Source organism: Sebastes fasciatus, chromosome 20 (assembly GCF_043250625.1).
Source record: "Sebastes fasciatus isolate fSebFas1 chromosome 20, fSebFas1.pri, whole genome shotgun sequence".
NCBI classification, from domain to species: Eukaryota; Metazoa; Chordata; class Actinopteri; order Perciformes; family Sebastidae; genus Sebastes; species Sebastes fasciatus.
This window is the reverse complement of record NC_133814.1, coordinates 3,593,000-3,607,104: the sequence shown is the minus strand read 5'-3', so window position 1 is coordinate 3,607,104 and position 14,105 is coordinate 3,593,000. Positions and strand designations below refer to the sequence as shown.

At 43.5% G+C, this 14,105-nt stretch overlaps 1 protein-coding gene across 14 annotated transcripts in view; it reads left to right on the top strand.

Moving 5' to 3' along the window:
• The window catches only part of cacna1g (calcium channel, voltage-dependent, T type, alpha 1G subunit), a 331,510-nt gene that overhangs the window by 167,091 nt on the left and 150,314 nt on the right, over positions 1-14,105 (top strand). For all 14 annotated transcript variants that reach the window (XM_074619026.1, XM_074619028.1, XM_074619031.1 and 11 more), the window contains exons 6-10: positions 2,325-2,481; positions 7,721-8,012; positions 9,129-9,221; positions 9,355-10,252; positions 11,991-12,382. In XM_074619026.1, the coding sequence (XP_074475127.1) occupies positions 2,325-2,481; positions 7,721-8,012; positions 9,129-9,221; positions 9,355-10,252; positions 11,991-12,382 (1,832 nt within the window). The remainder of the gene's footprint in view (positions 1-2,324; positions 2,482-7,720; positions 8,013-9,128; positions 9,222-9,354; positions 10,253-11,990; positions 12,383-14,105) is intronic.

Below are 14,105 nucleotides of genomic sequence, written 5' to 3'. Positions count from 1 at the left end.
TGGCTCCTCTCCTCCCTATGTCTCCTGGCTGTCTTCTCCTTATTTGTTCTCCATATCTTAGCAAATCCTCCTTGTTTTCCATCCATCCGTCAACAGCAAAAAGGCTCTGTCTCAGTGTGTACCCACATGAAAAAAAAAAAAAAACTTTTTCAGAATATCTGCAAATATGAAAAGTTGCTCATGCAGTTTGGTGTGCCACTCCCAGATGGCCCAGTATAGTTGAAAGGGGTAGGAACGTGGACGGAATTTATTTATTCTTTTCTGTAAATGCATGTGTTTCATTTAAAGCAACAAGCATTAGCATGCTAACATTTATATATTTGAGTTCATCTAAAGGGCTCTGGCTCTCTTCATCTCTCCTTTTCTCTTCCTCTCTCTCTCTCTCCTTTGCTCTCTCCTTCATCTCGGTGTCCTTCCCTGTCTCTCCTGTGATCCTCGGTGGCTGTCAGCCAAGCAGAGGACCTCTGGTGGCGCTCTGACAGGGACTGTCCCGGTCTCTCCGATTACCCAGAAAACCCCTGATCAGAAAAAAATGATCCTCATTATTGATGCCTGACTCGCCAGGTTACTGCTGGGAGGGAAGCCTGCAGGGACGGAGAGAGAGAGAGAGAGAGAGAGAGAGAGAGAGAGAGATGTGGGCAGACAGAGAGAGTGAAGGACAAAGACAGAGAGATTACATAGTAGCAACAACACAAAGAGATGGAAGGATGGATGGATGGATGGATAGATAGATGGATAGATGGATAAATAAATAGATGGATAGATGGATGGACGGACGGACGGATGGATAGATATATATATATATATATAGATAGATAAATGAATAGATAGATGATGGATGGATAAATGGATGGATAGATGGATAAATGGATAGATAGGTGGATGGATAAATGGATAGATAGGTGGATGGATAAATGGATAGATAGATAGTTAAATGGATGGATAGATGGATAATTGGATAGATAGATGGATGGATAGATGGATAAATGGATAGATAGGTGGATGGATAAATGGATAGATAGATAGTTAAATGGATGGATAGATGGATAATTGGATAGATAGATGGATGGATAGATGGATAAATGGATATATAAATGGATGGATAGATGGAAAGAAAAGAATGAAGAAAATCAGTGCAGGAAAGTAAGAGCAAAATCAGAGCTGCAACAGCAGAGGGACACAGCCAGATTTAGCAGAGGGAGTGTGTGGGCGGCAGGAAGTCTGTGTGTGTGTGTGTGTGTGTGTGTGTGTGTGTGTGTGTGTGTGTGTGTGTGTGTGTGTGCGCGTGTGCGTGTGTGTGTGTGTGTGTGTGTGTGTTGTCAGAAACTTGAGGGAACACTGTCCAGAGCTGACAGAATCAGGGATGTACTGCATGAAAGGCGAAAAAAGCAGGTCTTTTAGTGTGGCGTTAATTCAGAGCAAACTGTAGGTGTACCGCTGACACTCTCACAGAACTGCTAACAAATCTCTGAACTTCCGTTTGACTCAGGATTTGTGTTATCCAAATGTATTTTTAACCTTCATTCATCTGAGGAAGGATGTTGCTGAGCACACGTTCTGTTTTCTACAATGGCCTGCTTGATATTTACACAGTTACACACATTCACACCCACAATACCCAAATAAAACATGAGCTTGCAGATTTGTCTGATTACCAGTCAAGGACAGCGGTACCAACCATTGAAACAGCAGTGACACGTAATTTATCAGTGCCACACATCAGTGGCATACGTCAATAAGAATTGGTATAAAGCAGTGATAAGTGGTATATGACAGTGGACTGACATACCATTTATACTGTAAGTGCCATCATGAGTCAGTAGAATTGCAGAGAGTTAATCAACATGAGCAAGAGACACTTTTTGATTTCTACACTGCTCCTTTATTGGTAACAGTTTGTTAATTTTATTCTCCTTAAAATCCTTCCCAGTGGCAGAAAAACATCGTCCTGACAAATGAATATAGTGAATCACTTGTGTTCGTCAAGAGCCAGACCCCATATTGTTTACAAGCACTGTAGCCCACAGCACTGCTCTTCATCTGTTCCAATGAATGACCCTGTTTTGACAGTCACAGTCATTAAGCTGTTTAACTAATATAAAACACAGGGAGGCTAAATTCATTAGACTGTGATGTGTGATAGGCTACTATTTCGACCATGTATCATTATTATTTGATTTTTTATTAAACTGTAAAAAGTGTTATAGCATCCACTTGCAAGTGTATAATTTGATCAAATGAACAAAGACACTAAATGTGTTCTAATTGGCCAGTACAAGGCAGTGTCAATGGCTGTTTGACCTCGTCCTCGTCTCCTCTCTCAGGTATGCGTATCCTGGTGACCCTGCTGCTGGACACCCTGCCCATGCTGGGCAACGTGCTGCTGCTCTGCTTCTTTGTGTTCTTCATATTTGGCATCGTGGGCGTCCAGCTGTGGGCCGGCTTGCTCCGAAACCGCTGCTTTCTCGGCAACTTCTCCATGTGAGTTCCACGTTTTTTTTACTATGTCAATATTTTATCTGTGTGTGTTTGTGCCAGTGTGTGTAGAGTTTTGTTTATTGCGATTCCTGCACTCTAGTCTGTAATGCTCAGTTTAATGTTAACTTCAGGATGAATATTGCTACAGTGTTGGGTCACGCTACAATGTGTGTCTAATATCATAGACAGTGGTGGAAAGTAACTCAAATACTTGGACTTTACTTGAGTATATCCATTTTATGCCACTTCATACTTCATCTACTTCAACTGAGAGGGAAGTATTGTACTACGTTTGTACAATACGGTTATTTGTAATACATTATATAGCTACTAGTTAACAGTTAATAATTCAGATAAAAGTGGTAGAAGGCACATTATCGTCAACCTCAGTCAACAACATTACGTAGAACTTATTTCATAGTGTAGTATTGCCACTTTTACTTCAGTAAATTAACTGAATACTTCTTCCACTATAATAGATTTACGTAATTTACAGATTGGGGCGGCAGTAGCTCAATGCATGGGGACTTGGCTTGGGCCAGTTCAAGTCCTCACCAGCGGGGATTGGTAGCTGGACTAGGGATGTTGTGATGCCAGAACTTTAGTAGTGGATACTAATACCAGTGAAATTCCACGATTCTCGATACCAAGGTAAAAAACAAAAGTAAAACAATAAATCCCATTTGCTTCAACATCCACTCCTTTATTACCGTTTGCATGCTGGTTTTTGTTAGGAAGTTAAACAGGTCAAAATTCCCTCTCTATTATCTATTTTATCTTGCTGTGAAAACATCTCTTTCAAACAACTGGATTTATTCAAGTTTCTCACCAAAAACCAAAACCTTTGCCCAATGCTCATTTGACGGAACAGAGCCTGAACGCATCATAATGCAAATCAATGGCGCCTCCCGTGTTGAAATCGGAAGGATGAGAGCTAGTTAACGTTAGCTGTTAGCAGCCGGTAAGCAGCACAGTCCTGCACGGAGCTAACAGCTAATGCTAAGTATCGGTCCTCACGACATCCTTAAGCTGGACAAGTGCCAGTTCGCCTCCTTGGTACTGCCGAGGTGCCCCTTGAGCAAGGCAGCGTACCCCCAAACTGCTCCCCTGGGCACTGTATAGTCGCTGCCCACTGCTTCTACTACTACGATGGGGTTAAATGCAAAGGCTAAATTTCACCGTTTGCTGTGCTGTGTGCAATTGTGTGACAATAAGCGGCTGATTTACAGTTTGATTAAATATTGGAAGACTTGCCACTTAAAGCCCCTTCTTTTAAAATTAGGAAATGATAGCATTAAAGCATAATTGACTTTTATTTATTCTGGAAGGCTTTTGCTTGGCTATTATTCCTATAGGTTTCGCTATGGATACATTGTCACAATAACCATTAGAAATGATGGCCTAAATTGCGAAGAGAGAGAAAGAAGACTAAAGTTGCAATAAACCAAAGTTATCCTTTTAAATGGTGAAAGGAAGATCATGAAAAAGAAACAACATCAGAACAAAATGAACAAAAAGTGCCTACATGCAGTACTATAAAACATTATATATTTATATATATATTAGCTGAGATAAACAACACAGATGAGATTGCAAACAGGTCTACAGGAGGCCAAGGTAAGACTTGTGGAGTAAACCTTGACCCTGCAACACTAAACTGGGTCATGCGCTAAAGACAATGAAGTTAGTGATTATAGAGTCTCATCACAATGATGAATGGGAGAGCGACGAGCCCTGGAATAATGAGAAAGATCACGGTATATGGAACATGGGCCCCCATGACTTATTCATGTTCCCTGTGTCATCCTGGCTTCATTACTCTCTATGGGATTTATGACATCTCACAGCCTGTAATTTAAGCCCATGCATAATGGCTTTTGGTGAGCTGGCATATTTTTTTTGTCATCATCATCAATTTGTTCTTCTTGTATCTGAAAGGTCTGTATTTCTGTATCGGATGAATGACATTTAAAGTCTGGCTCCATGTCCAAAGTCATAAACACATCTGTGTTAACGCCCCCTGCTTCCATTTATCTTGTAATCATATCGCCGATACATATTTTAATGCTTCAGCAGCTGTTAACTGGGCTGACAGTGACTCTTTATTAGGCTGGTGGAGAATATGCGAGAGCGCCCGGTAGGAACCACATCTCATGCGTCATTTCACGGGGTGCGATAAATCAAATGTGTTTAGCACTGAGCTCATCAGACCAAAAAGGTGTTCTTGCAGATCATCTCAAAGTGTTAAACAGCTTTTAAGAATGTATAAATAAAGTGTAAGGTGGTCCTGAAGTGGGACTGGTCCGGGCCCCTCAAAGTGTTTGAGGCTACTATGCAATTATTAATGGCCGTCAGCTGAATGTGACACAATCACCAGACACACCTGCCAGTTATTCCAGACAGAGGAATGCTCTGTCAACAGATATGCCAAGAGGTGTTGAAGCAGGCAGACAAACGTGTGTGCTCATCTGACACAATGCACACGGGGGGGTTCTCCCCAGCTATTTAGCCCCAAGGTTTGTCAACACAATTACAGCTGGCTTCGCTGATTAGTTCTTCCTGTTGGAATGACTTCTAAACAGTGACTGTTTACATGCACACTAATATTCCACTATTATTCAGAATATGAAAATGTTCCCAATTTGATACGGTTCATGTAAAGAGTAGGGCTGTCAATCCATTAAAATATTTAATCGCAGTTAATCACATAAATGTGTGTGTGTGTGTGTGTGTGTGTGTGTGTATATACATACATACATACTGTATATACACAATGTACACATTACGGCTATCGATTGCAATATTTAATCGCGATAACCGCATGATTGTCACACATTTTTAATCAGTTCAAAATGTGCCTTAAAGGGAGATTTGTCAAATATGTAATACATTTAATCAACATGGGAGTGGACAAATATGCTTGCTTTATGCAAATATATGTATATATTTACGATTGAAAATCAACTAATAACACAAAACAATGACAAATATTGTGCAGAAACCCTCACAGGTACTGCATTTAAAAAAACACGCTTAAATCATAAGATGGCAAACTGAAGTCCAATAGGCAACAGCAGCTGTCAGTGTGCTGACTTGACTATGGCTTGCCCCAAACTGAATGTGGGTAACCATAGAACACATTTTCATTCACATATCTCGAGGTCAGAGGTCAAGGGACCCCTTTGAAAATGTTTTCCAGTTTTTCCTCAACAAAATGTAGTCTTAAGTTTGGGACATTATTTAACCTCCTTCGCGACAAGCTAGTATGCAATTATTGGTAGCAATGGATTCATTTGGTTTTGTAGTTCCATATGATGCCAGTATCTTTACTCTAGCTTTAAAACTGAGCCCATTACAACCTAAAAATCACAAGTTGCGCGTTAAGGCATTATCGCGTTAACTTTAACATGTCCGCCACCGGTTACGTTTATCAGAGTATGCATGTCTGCATGCAAACAGGAATATTAGCGGAATATTTATGTTCATAAGCCATGTAAACAGCTTCGTAGGAATATTGTGATTTTCAGAGTAAGGGCAAAAGACAGAATATTTTGTGTCAGTGAAATCAGCTGATGTAGGATTTGCATGGAATTAAAACCTGTAGACTTTGTGGCTTCAAAGTTCAATTCAAATTCCACCCAGTGAATGCCAAAAATTCAAAGGTAGACTCATCATTTCATATTTTAACTGCCTAGACTTGTCAGCAAAAGCAGGTTACAGATGAAGCAACACAGAGCAACACGACCTCCTCTACACGCCAGGTAGATAGAGCCAGCGGAACACGACCACCTCTCCACCATGGAACCTTGAGAGAGGACCAGATTTTTGTTTTTAATTCACAGTTGCTTATTAATGTAAATGTATGTTACCCATGCCAATAAGCCTCCTTGGACTGAAGTAAGTCGTTTGAGAGGCTAAATCTCCCAATAGTCATCAAAGAATAGTAAAATGTGCCAAAAGTTTGGCGAGCGTTCCTATGGAAGTCCAGTATTCATGTTAAACAATGTTTTGACCTGTCACTAGGCCCTGCAGTGAGATCAGGCTGTGCCATCATACATCTACTGGGCCCCATGACAGGCAACATCATTCTCCAGCCCTGACCTAACTTACCTTTAAGCTTCCTTTTACTCCCACTCTCACCCAATCAGAGAGCAGATACATGACCCAGCCTTATATCTACATTGAATCTGCTCAGGTTAAACTACAGTGGATGGTCCCAATAGTTTGATAGGCAGTGTCATCTGAATGAATAGACAATAGTTAGCAACCCCACTAGTATGAGAAACCTTTCCCTTTACCTTTCATTATAATATATTTTAGCATGTCACAGATAAATAAAAAGTCAAAGATGAAGGCACTAATTTCCATTAATGCAACTCTTCGGTTGTAAAGCTAGAGTGAAGATACTGGCATCATATGAAACTAATAAACCTAATGAATCCATTGGTACCAACCATGTCATGCTAGCTTGTCGGGAAGGAGGCTAAATAACGCTCCAAACTTATGCTAAATTTCGGCAAATTTTCAAAGGGGTCCCTTGACCTCTGACCTCAAGATATGTGAATGAAAATGTGTTCTATGGGTACCCCCGAGTCTCCCCTTTACAGACATACCCACTTTATGATAATCACATGCAGTTTGAGGGCAAGTCATAGTCAAGTCAGCACACTGACACACTGACAGCTGTTGTTGCCTGTTGGGCTGCAGTTTGACATGTTATGATTTGAGAAGGTTATGATTTTTATACTAAATGCAGTACCTGTGAGGGTTTCTGGAAAATATTTGTCATCATTTTGTGTTGTTAGTTGATTTCCAGTAATAAATATAAACATACATTTGCATAAAGCAGCATATTTTTCCACTCCCATGTTGATAAGATTAAATTAAATACTTCACAAATCTCTCTTAAAGCTACATTTTGAACAGATAAAAAATGTGTGACAATCATGCGGTTATCGCGATTAAATATTTTAATTGAAAGCCTTAATGTGTATATTGTGTATATGCAGTATGTATTTATATATATACACACACGCAAAAGTTACATCATCTCACTTCAAGGGAAGTGTAGAATACACTGTAAGTTATTCATGGATTCAGAATGGACAAAAAGGGTCATGCTAGTCATACTCAAAAAGACCAGTTATTATTTGACTTGCAACTTTAAGCACATCTCTCAACACATTTCTGTACTCTCGAGACCAGTGTAGGCTAACCCCTCTCTTTTTTTCTTCCCCAAAAGCCCTCCCTCTGTGGAGCTGGAAAAATACTTCCACACCGAAAACGACGACGAGAACCCCTTCATCTGCTCCAAGCCCCCGGAGAACGGCATGAGGGACTGCGGCTCGGTGCCCAAGGTGTACGAGGAAGGCCTGCAGTGCACGCTGGGCTCGGACTCTTACAACAGCACCGACAACACCACCTGCGTCAATTGGAACCAGTACTACACCAACTGCTCCACCGGCCAGTTCAACCCCTTCAAGGGAGCCATCAACTTTGACAACATCTGCTACGCCTGGATCGCCATCTTTCAGGTGAAAAAATGTGCCGGCCCGGAAAAAAAAGAATCAGTTTGTGAGAGATACGATTTTGCAATGAGGCACATCGGTGTTCATTTCGTTAAAGAAAACTATGACAAAATATGTTCATCAACAACCTTTTTTTTCCACGACTAAGACGAGACGATGACGAGACAGCACCGTCGTCATTAAACACTAAAGGTGACGATATCAAACATGCAATATCGAAAAAAGACGAGACTAAAATGTAGTTTAAAACATATGAACTTCTTCCTCTCAAACACACACGCTGCGGCGGCACTCCGTCCGTCTCAGTCCTTCTTGTCTCAGTCCTACTTGTCTCAGTCCTCAATCCTGACAACTGTGCTACTATAATGCATAAAGTTGGCGGTTTGTGGGTCGGGTTCGGGTGGTTGAGTAACGCATATTTTTACATGTTGGGCGGTTGGATTGGGTCTCATAACGGGCTGAAAAAATGGGACAAAAGAGAGGAAACAGTTTGACTAAAATCAAATAACTTTTCGGCAATTAAAACTTGACTAAAATGTTTTGAGTTGTCGTCGATTGAAACTATGAAGGGTGAAAATGACTGAAATGTGACTGAAAATAATAAGCACTTTTAGACTAAATCTAAAATAGCTGCCAAAATTAACAATGAGGCACTTACATTAGGGTCTGACGGTAATACAAGATGGACATGAAAAGGGAGAAATGGAGCCTTTTTGCGGCTGTTGTATCAGAGGAACTTACAGGATTAGCAGGACGCCACGCCACCAGACAGTGGCCTCATTTTTCCACACCATTTTGCTTGCTATCTCCACATCATCTGAAAAGCCTTTTGTCGGGGAGTTCATTCATCCCCGTCTAGCTGAGGGGGGTAATTTTGGAGGACGAAAGCCAGATTGGGCATGAGTCCCCCCAAAAAGTCTGGTCGGTTTGCCTGCGTGGGGTAAAGCACACAAGAGAAATGTTGGGGATTAGTCTTCTGCTGAGTCTTGGTATTTGGAACACTCTGGACTGTGAAATATGGCCTCTTTTACTTCCTATTTTTACTCTCTGTTTGGGTTCTTCTTTTATGAGTTGTCTGATCACAGCTGTCTTTTTCTCTCCTCTCCCTGTGTTCGTCTTTAGGTGATCACTCTGGAGGGCTGGGTGGACATCATGTACTTTGTGATGGATGCTCACTCCTTCTACAACTTCATCTACTTCATCCTACTCATCATTGTAAGTGCCACCAGCTGTGTGCGTGCGTATGTCCTGCTGATGATTGAACAAGCGGGTCATTCGTGGGGGGACGCTTGTGCGAGTGTGTGAATAACAATGTCACCTACCCCCCCTCCTCCCTCCTTGTCCTCAGATTGGCTCATTCTTCATGATCAACCTGTGCCTGGTGGTCATCGCCACTCAGTTCTCGGAGACCAAGCAGAGGGAGAGTCAGCTGATGAAGGAGCAGCGGGTGCGCTTCCTGTCCAACGCCAGCACCCTGGCCTCTTTCTCCGAGCCGGGCTCCTGCTACGACGAGCTGATCAAGTACCTGGTTCATGTCGTCAGCAAGGGGGGCAGGCAGGTGGCCCACGTCTGCAGGTTCTTGGCCCGCCGCGCCGGGCTCAACGTGGCCGCCTCTCCCCCGGCCACGGAGCCTCAACGCAGCCAGAGGAGGCGGAGGAAGTCCTCCAGGCAGGGGTCCGTGTCGGTTCATCACATGGCGCACCATCACCACCACCATCACCACCACCACCACTACCACCTGGGTAACGGCAGCGTGAGGGGAGTAGGGAGCAGCAGGTGTCTGGAAGGTAGGGACGTGGAGGCCGGCGCTCACAACAACAACGGAGGGGCTCTCGTAGCAACCGCCGGCGCGGGGCTTCTCGCTTTAGCCCCGCCACCTTCAATCACAACAGCCACCTCGGATACAAACCTGGCCATTTTGTCCAATCCCAATTCATCTTCAGCTCGCAGTTTATTCTACGCAGAAACTCTGCGCTGCACCCCCTCGCCCACGAACCTGGGGCCGAACCCGGGCCCCTTCTCCCTCGCTCCGGCTCCCTCGTCCAGGGCCATGAAGAGGAACTCCGTACCTTTCGCGGCCCCGGGGCCTAAGAACTACCCCACTCTGCAGGCTCGAGCCCTGGCAGAGTCCAGACGAGGGAGCTGCGCCGCCAGCACTCTGACTAACATCAGCTTCAACTTGAACATCCCACCCACGGCCCTGGAGAGACGACCGTCGAGCCTGGTGGACACGCACACTCCCACAGGTAGACAAATCACTAAGGCTGGGACGACACCCTATCTCAAGATTCCATACTATCACGATACTTGGGTGCTGATTCAATATGTGTTGCGATTCGATATTACGATTTATTGCGAACACTAAACCAAAAGTTGAGTCATACACTTCTAGGGACTTTGGAAAATATCAGAATTGATGCAGTAAACATATTTGATTTTCAGCATGTATGTAGTCAGAGATGTCCTGAAGTCAAATGTAATCATTGTCTGGCATTATTTATTACATTTTTACATAAAAATCTAAGAAAAAGACATTTCTTTCACAATATAGTGGTATTTTCTTTTTAATCTATAAGGGACATGTTTCATACTTCTGGTGAATATAATCCAATCAATCTTATTTCCATGTATGTATTTTTACACTGTTCCCTTTATTATCACCTTATTTTGAAAACCAGTGTAGTCACACGTGTGTACTTCCTCTAACTTCGCCAAGCTAACTTAGCTCTCCTGTTATATGGGTCCTCTACAGTTGTAGCGTCGGCCCATTTGACCGCGGAGATGACAGTGACAGCTGACTTGTACCGCATGTTACCGCAATACGATAACGTTTCCTGTGCGTGACAGAGTTAGCATGCAGCTTTAGCCGTGATGTCTAGCTCTGCTTTTCCTCCAATCTGTGAAACCCAAAGTGTTTTCATACTTTACTGGATGTGTAGTTTTTACCATTTTGGATTTAAAACGTGAGGTTGCAGGTCGTATCCACACGGACCCTCCGCCGATTTCTGCTTTGTCATGTCGGCTTGTTGTGCTTTTTTCTGGTGACGGATACGGAACGTACTGTATATGACGGCATGTTACTCAGACTACAACAATAAAAGTGGTAACTTCCTTCTACTTCAGCATGTACTCAAATGAAGCAGATAAATTGATACAGGCATTATAAAATCTAATCGGAAAAAAAAGAAATTGCGATACATAGGTTAAACGATTTTTTTCCCACCCCTAAAAATCATTACAAACGCACAGGCATATTGTCACAAATTCATTAAAAATCATGATCGCAAATGCAATCAAAACTTGGACAGGGTTTGATTAGCTCCATTAGCTGCATTCCTTTGTGCTGTGTTGGAAAGTTTTCTTTGCTAAGTATTCCCATGAAAATAACAAAGAGTATCTCATTCAGTCACAATCAGTGCTTCATTTCCATATCGGTGTCAAAGCAAATCAAGTGACACGCCACTGGAAGTGTTCCTTTTTCTGCAATCATCCATTTGGTGGAGCACGGTATCGATTTGTCGTGATTAAGCCTCAAACTGTAACAGTGTCCAGATTTGTTTTTTTTTCGTGAGAGACGGAAAGAGTGCTAATTACAGTCAATAAATGTTAATCCCTCATGTCATAGCTTCGCAGCCAGCTTGGTCTGCCCTCGGCCAAGTTCTAAAAGGCAGCGGGCTCAGCAAAAGTCAGGCCAGGTCTGTTCAGGTTGTACAGACGGTGGAGATGCTGGCAGCCAGCCAGACTGGCCGCAGCAGCACAGCCTGTAGAGACCAAGGCATTACTCATAGCACACACTGCCCATCACTGTCTCTGACACATCAGTAAAAATCCTGTTGTTCCCCTACCGATCTATTTCATTGAATTTGACAATTTGTCTAAACCACTTCATTTTTGTAATTTGTCACACAATGGTGCTGATTTCACTGCAGCTCCCTTCTCTTTTTTCTAACTTTCGCCATCTGACCTTTCCTCGCTCGGCTGCAGCCCAGCTCTCCTGCCAGCTGTCGGCCCGTGACCTCAGCACCTCCAGCAGCGCCATGGACGCGGCCGCTCTGACCCTGGACCCCGAGAGTTGCCCCTACTGCGCCAAGGCCCTGGCCAACGAATCTGAGGGCGGCAACGAGACCCCCGGGGACTCAGACAGCGAGGGCATATATGAGTTCACCCAGGACCTCCACCACAGGGACAGGGGGGACAGCCGGCAGCCCAAAAAGAAGTCCTGCAGCCTGGGCAAGACGGCGGCGAAGGTGGTGCACTTCTGGAGGCTGGTGTGCGACACGTTCAGGAAGATCGTGGACAGCAAGTACTTCGGACGAGGGATTATGATCGCCATTCTGATCAACACTCTGAGCATGGGGATCGAGTACCATGAGCAGGTATGTGCGTTTCTGTGTGTCTCATTCAGAAAAGTGTGAGTGTCTGGAGTTGAATGCAGCTGTTGGATGGTATTCCATTGAGGTACAGTCGTGCGTAACGGGCTGTCAGATGAGAACTAATTCGCCATATTCACACGGCGGCCATTTTGCTCTTACGTCACACTAAGTGTGGGAAGGAAACTCCTGGAAACTAGTCTGACTAATATAGCCAGATGGTGAAGTGGTCCAAACATATGACTGTTAGCTAAGTGTTGAAACAATCGAAATGTGGACAGATAAGTCTGTAGATTACAAAAGAATCCAAACAAAGGAATACAGCAACTGTAGCGGCAAATTATAATTCAAAATTGCACAAAATGTCAACAGCGGATCTGTTGTTTCCGTACGTAATTGTGGCGCGACAGCGTGCAACATCACTCTAGTTAGAGACTGCAGCGAAGTGCGCTGTGCTGGCTCTCTATATACACTTATCTCGTGCGCACAAATTGATTAATGAGTGCAACATGATAAACGTTTATGTAAGTATAATATTGTTATTATTTCAATTGTGGTGAAAACCGAGACAATTTGTTAGTGACTGTTGAAAACCGGGACATTTGAGTGTTTTACAGATATTTGTCGGGACTTGGGACACATCAGCTTGAAACCGGGACAGTCTCGGACAAACCGGGACAGTCTCAGACAAACCGGGACGTCTGGTCGCCGTATATATAGCTGCCTGACTAGTTTTCCGGAGATCCTTCCCACCCTGAGCGTGACGTAACAGTAAAATAGCAGCCATGTGAATATGGTGAATGAAAGACTATAGGAAGGTACTAGTTCAACTTATAGATCCTCTGTGTATGTGTGTGTCATTCTGTGTGGCTGTGTCAGCTACACAGCTCCCACAGGCCCAAGTGGAATTCGTGATGTCTCTCTCTGGCCTTGGTTGTTTACACGAGCGTAATTACAGCCATGTGAGAGAGAAAACGGAAGTGAGAGAGTATGAGAGACAGAGGATACAGAGAGACAGAGGAACAGGGGTGATTTATCGGGCGAGGAAGGCCCCCACAACATCTGACAGAGATTTTCTCTCTTTCGTTCATTCTCAATCTGCAGTTTTTTTTAACTCCTGGGTTTCATTCCCTTTGACCCCATTCACACCTCATATTAACATGCAATCTGTATCAGGACAGTTTATCTGGATTAGGTAAAAAGGCATGTTAACGCAAGGTGCAAATGCACGCAGAACACATTGCAATCAGAATGATACTTGAAAGACCAGACCACATCTGGAGGTCATTTGGGGTTCATTGTAATCAGATCTCAGCCAGGTGTGAACGCAACCTGTACAGTCTCAAGAAAAGTTTCCACCCAGCTAACACATGCGGAGTAGATATCAATTGATACCAGGTGTGAATGCAACCTGCATGGCTGTACGGTGCAATATGCTAGGAAGATATCGGTCTGTGCGATGAATGAAACGACCACTGTAGCACCTATGTGATGCGTGTGTGTGTGAGGCAGACCCACTGCTTTGTTTGAGGCGACGGCGTTTGCGCTTGTTTGTGTGTGAGGCACATCGCTGTTCTACTTGGTATTTGCAGTCTATCGAGCGATTAAAATGACCCTGGTTGTGTAGAGTCCATGCATCTTTGCTGCCTCAGCAAAAAAGAAATCACAAGAGAAAAATAGTAGTGATTGGATGTCACTTCAGTTCTATATGTATGAGAAGTGCAAGGAG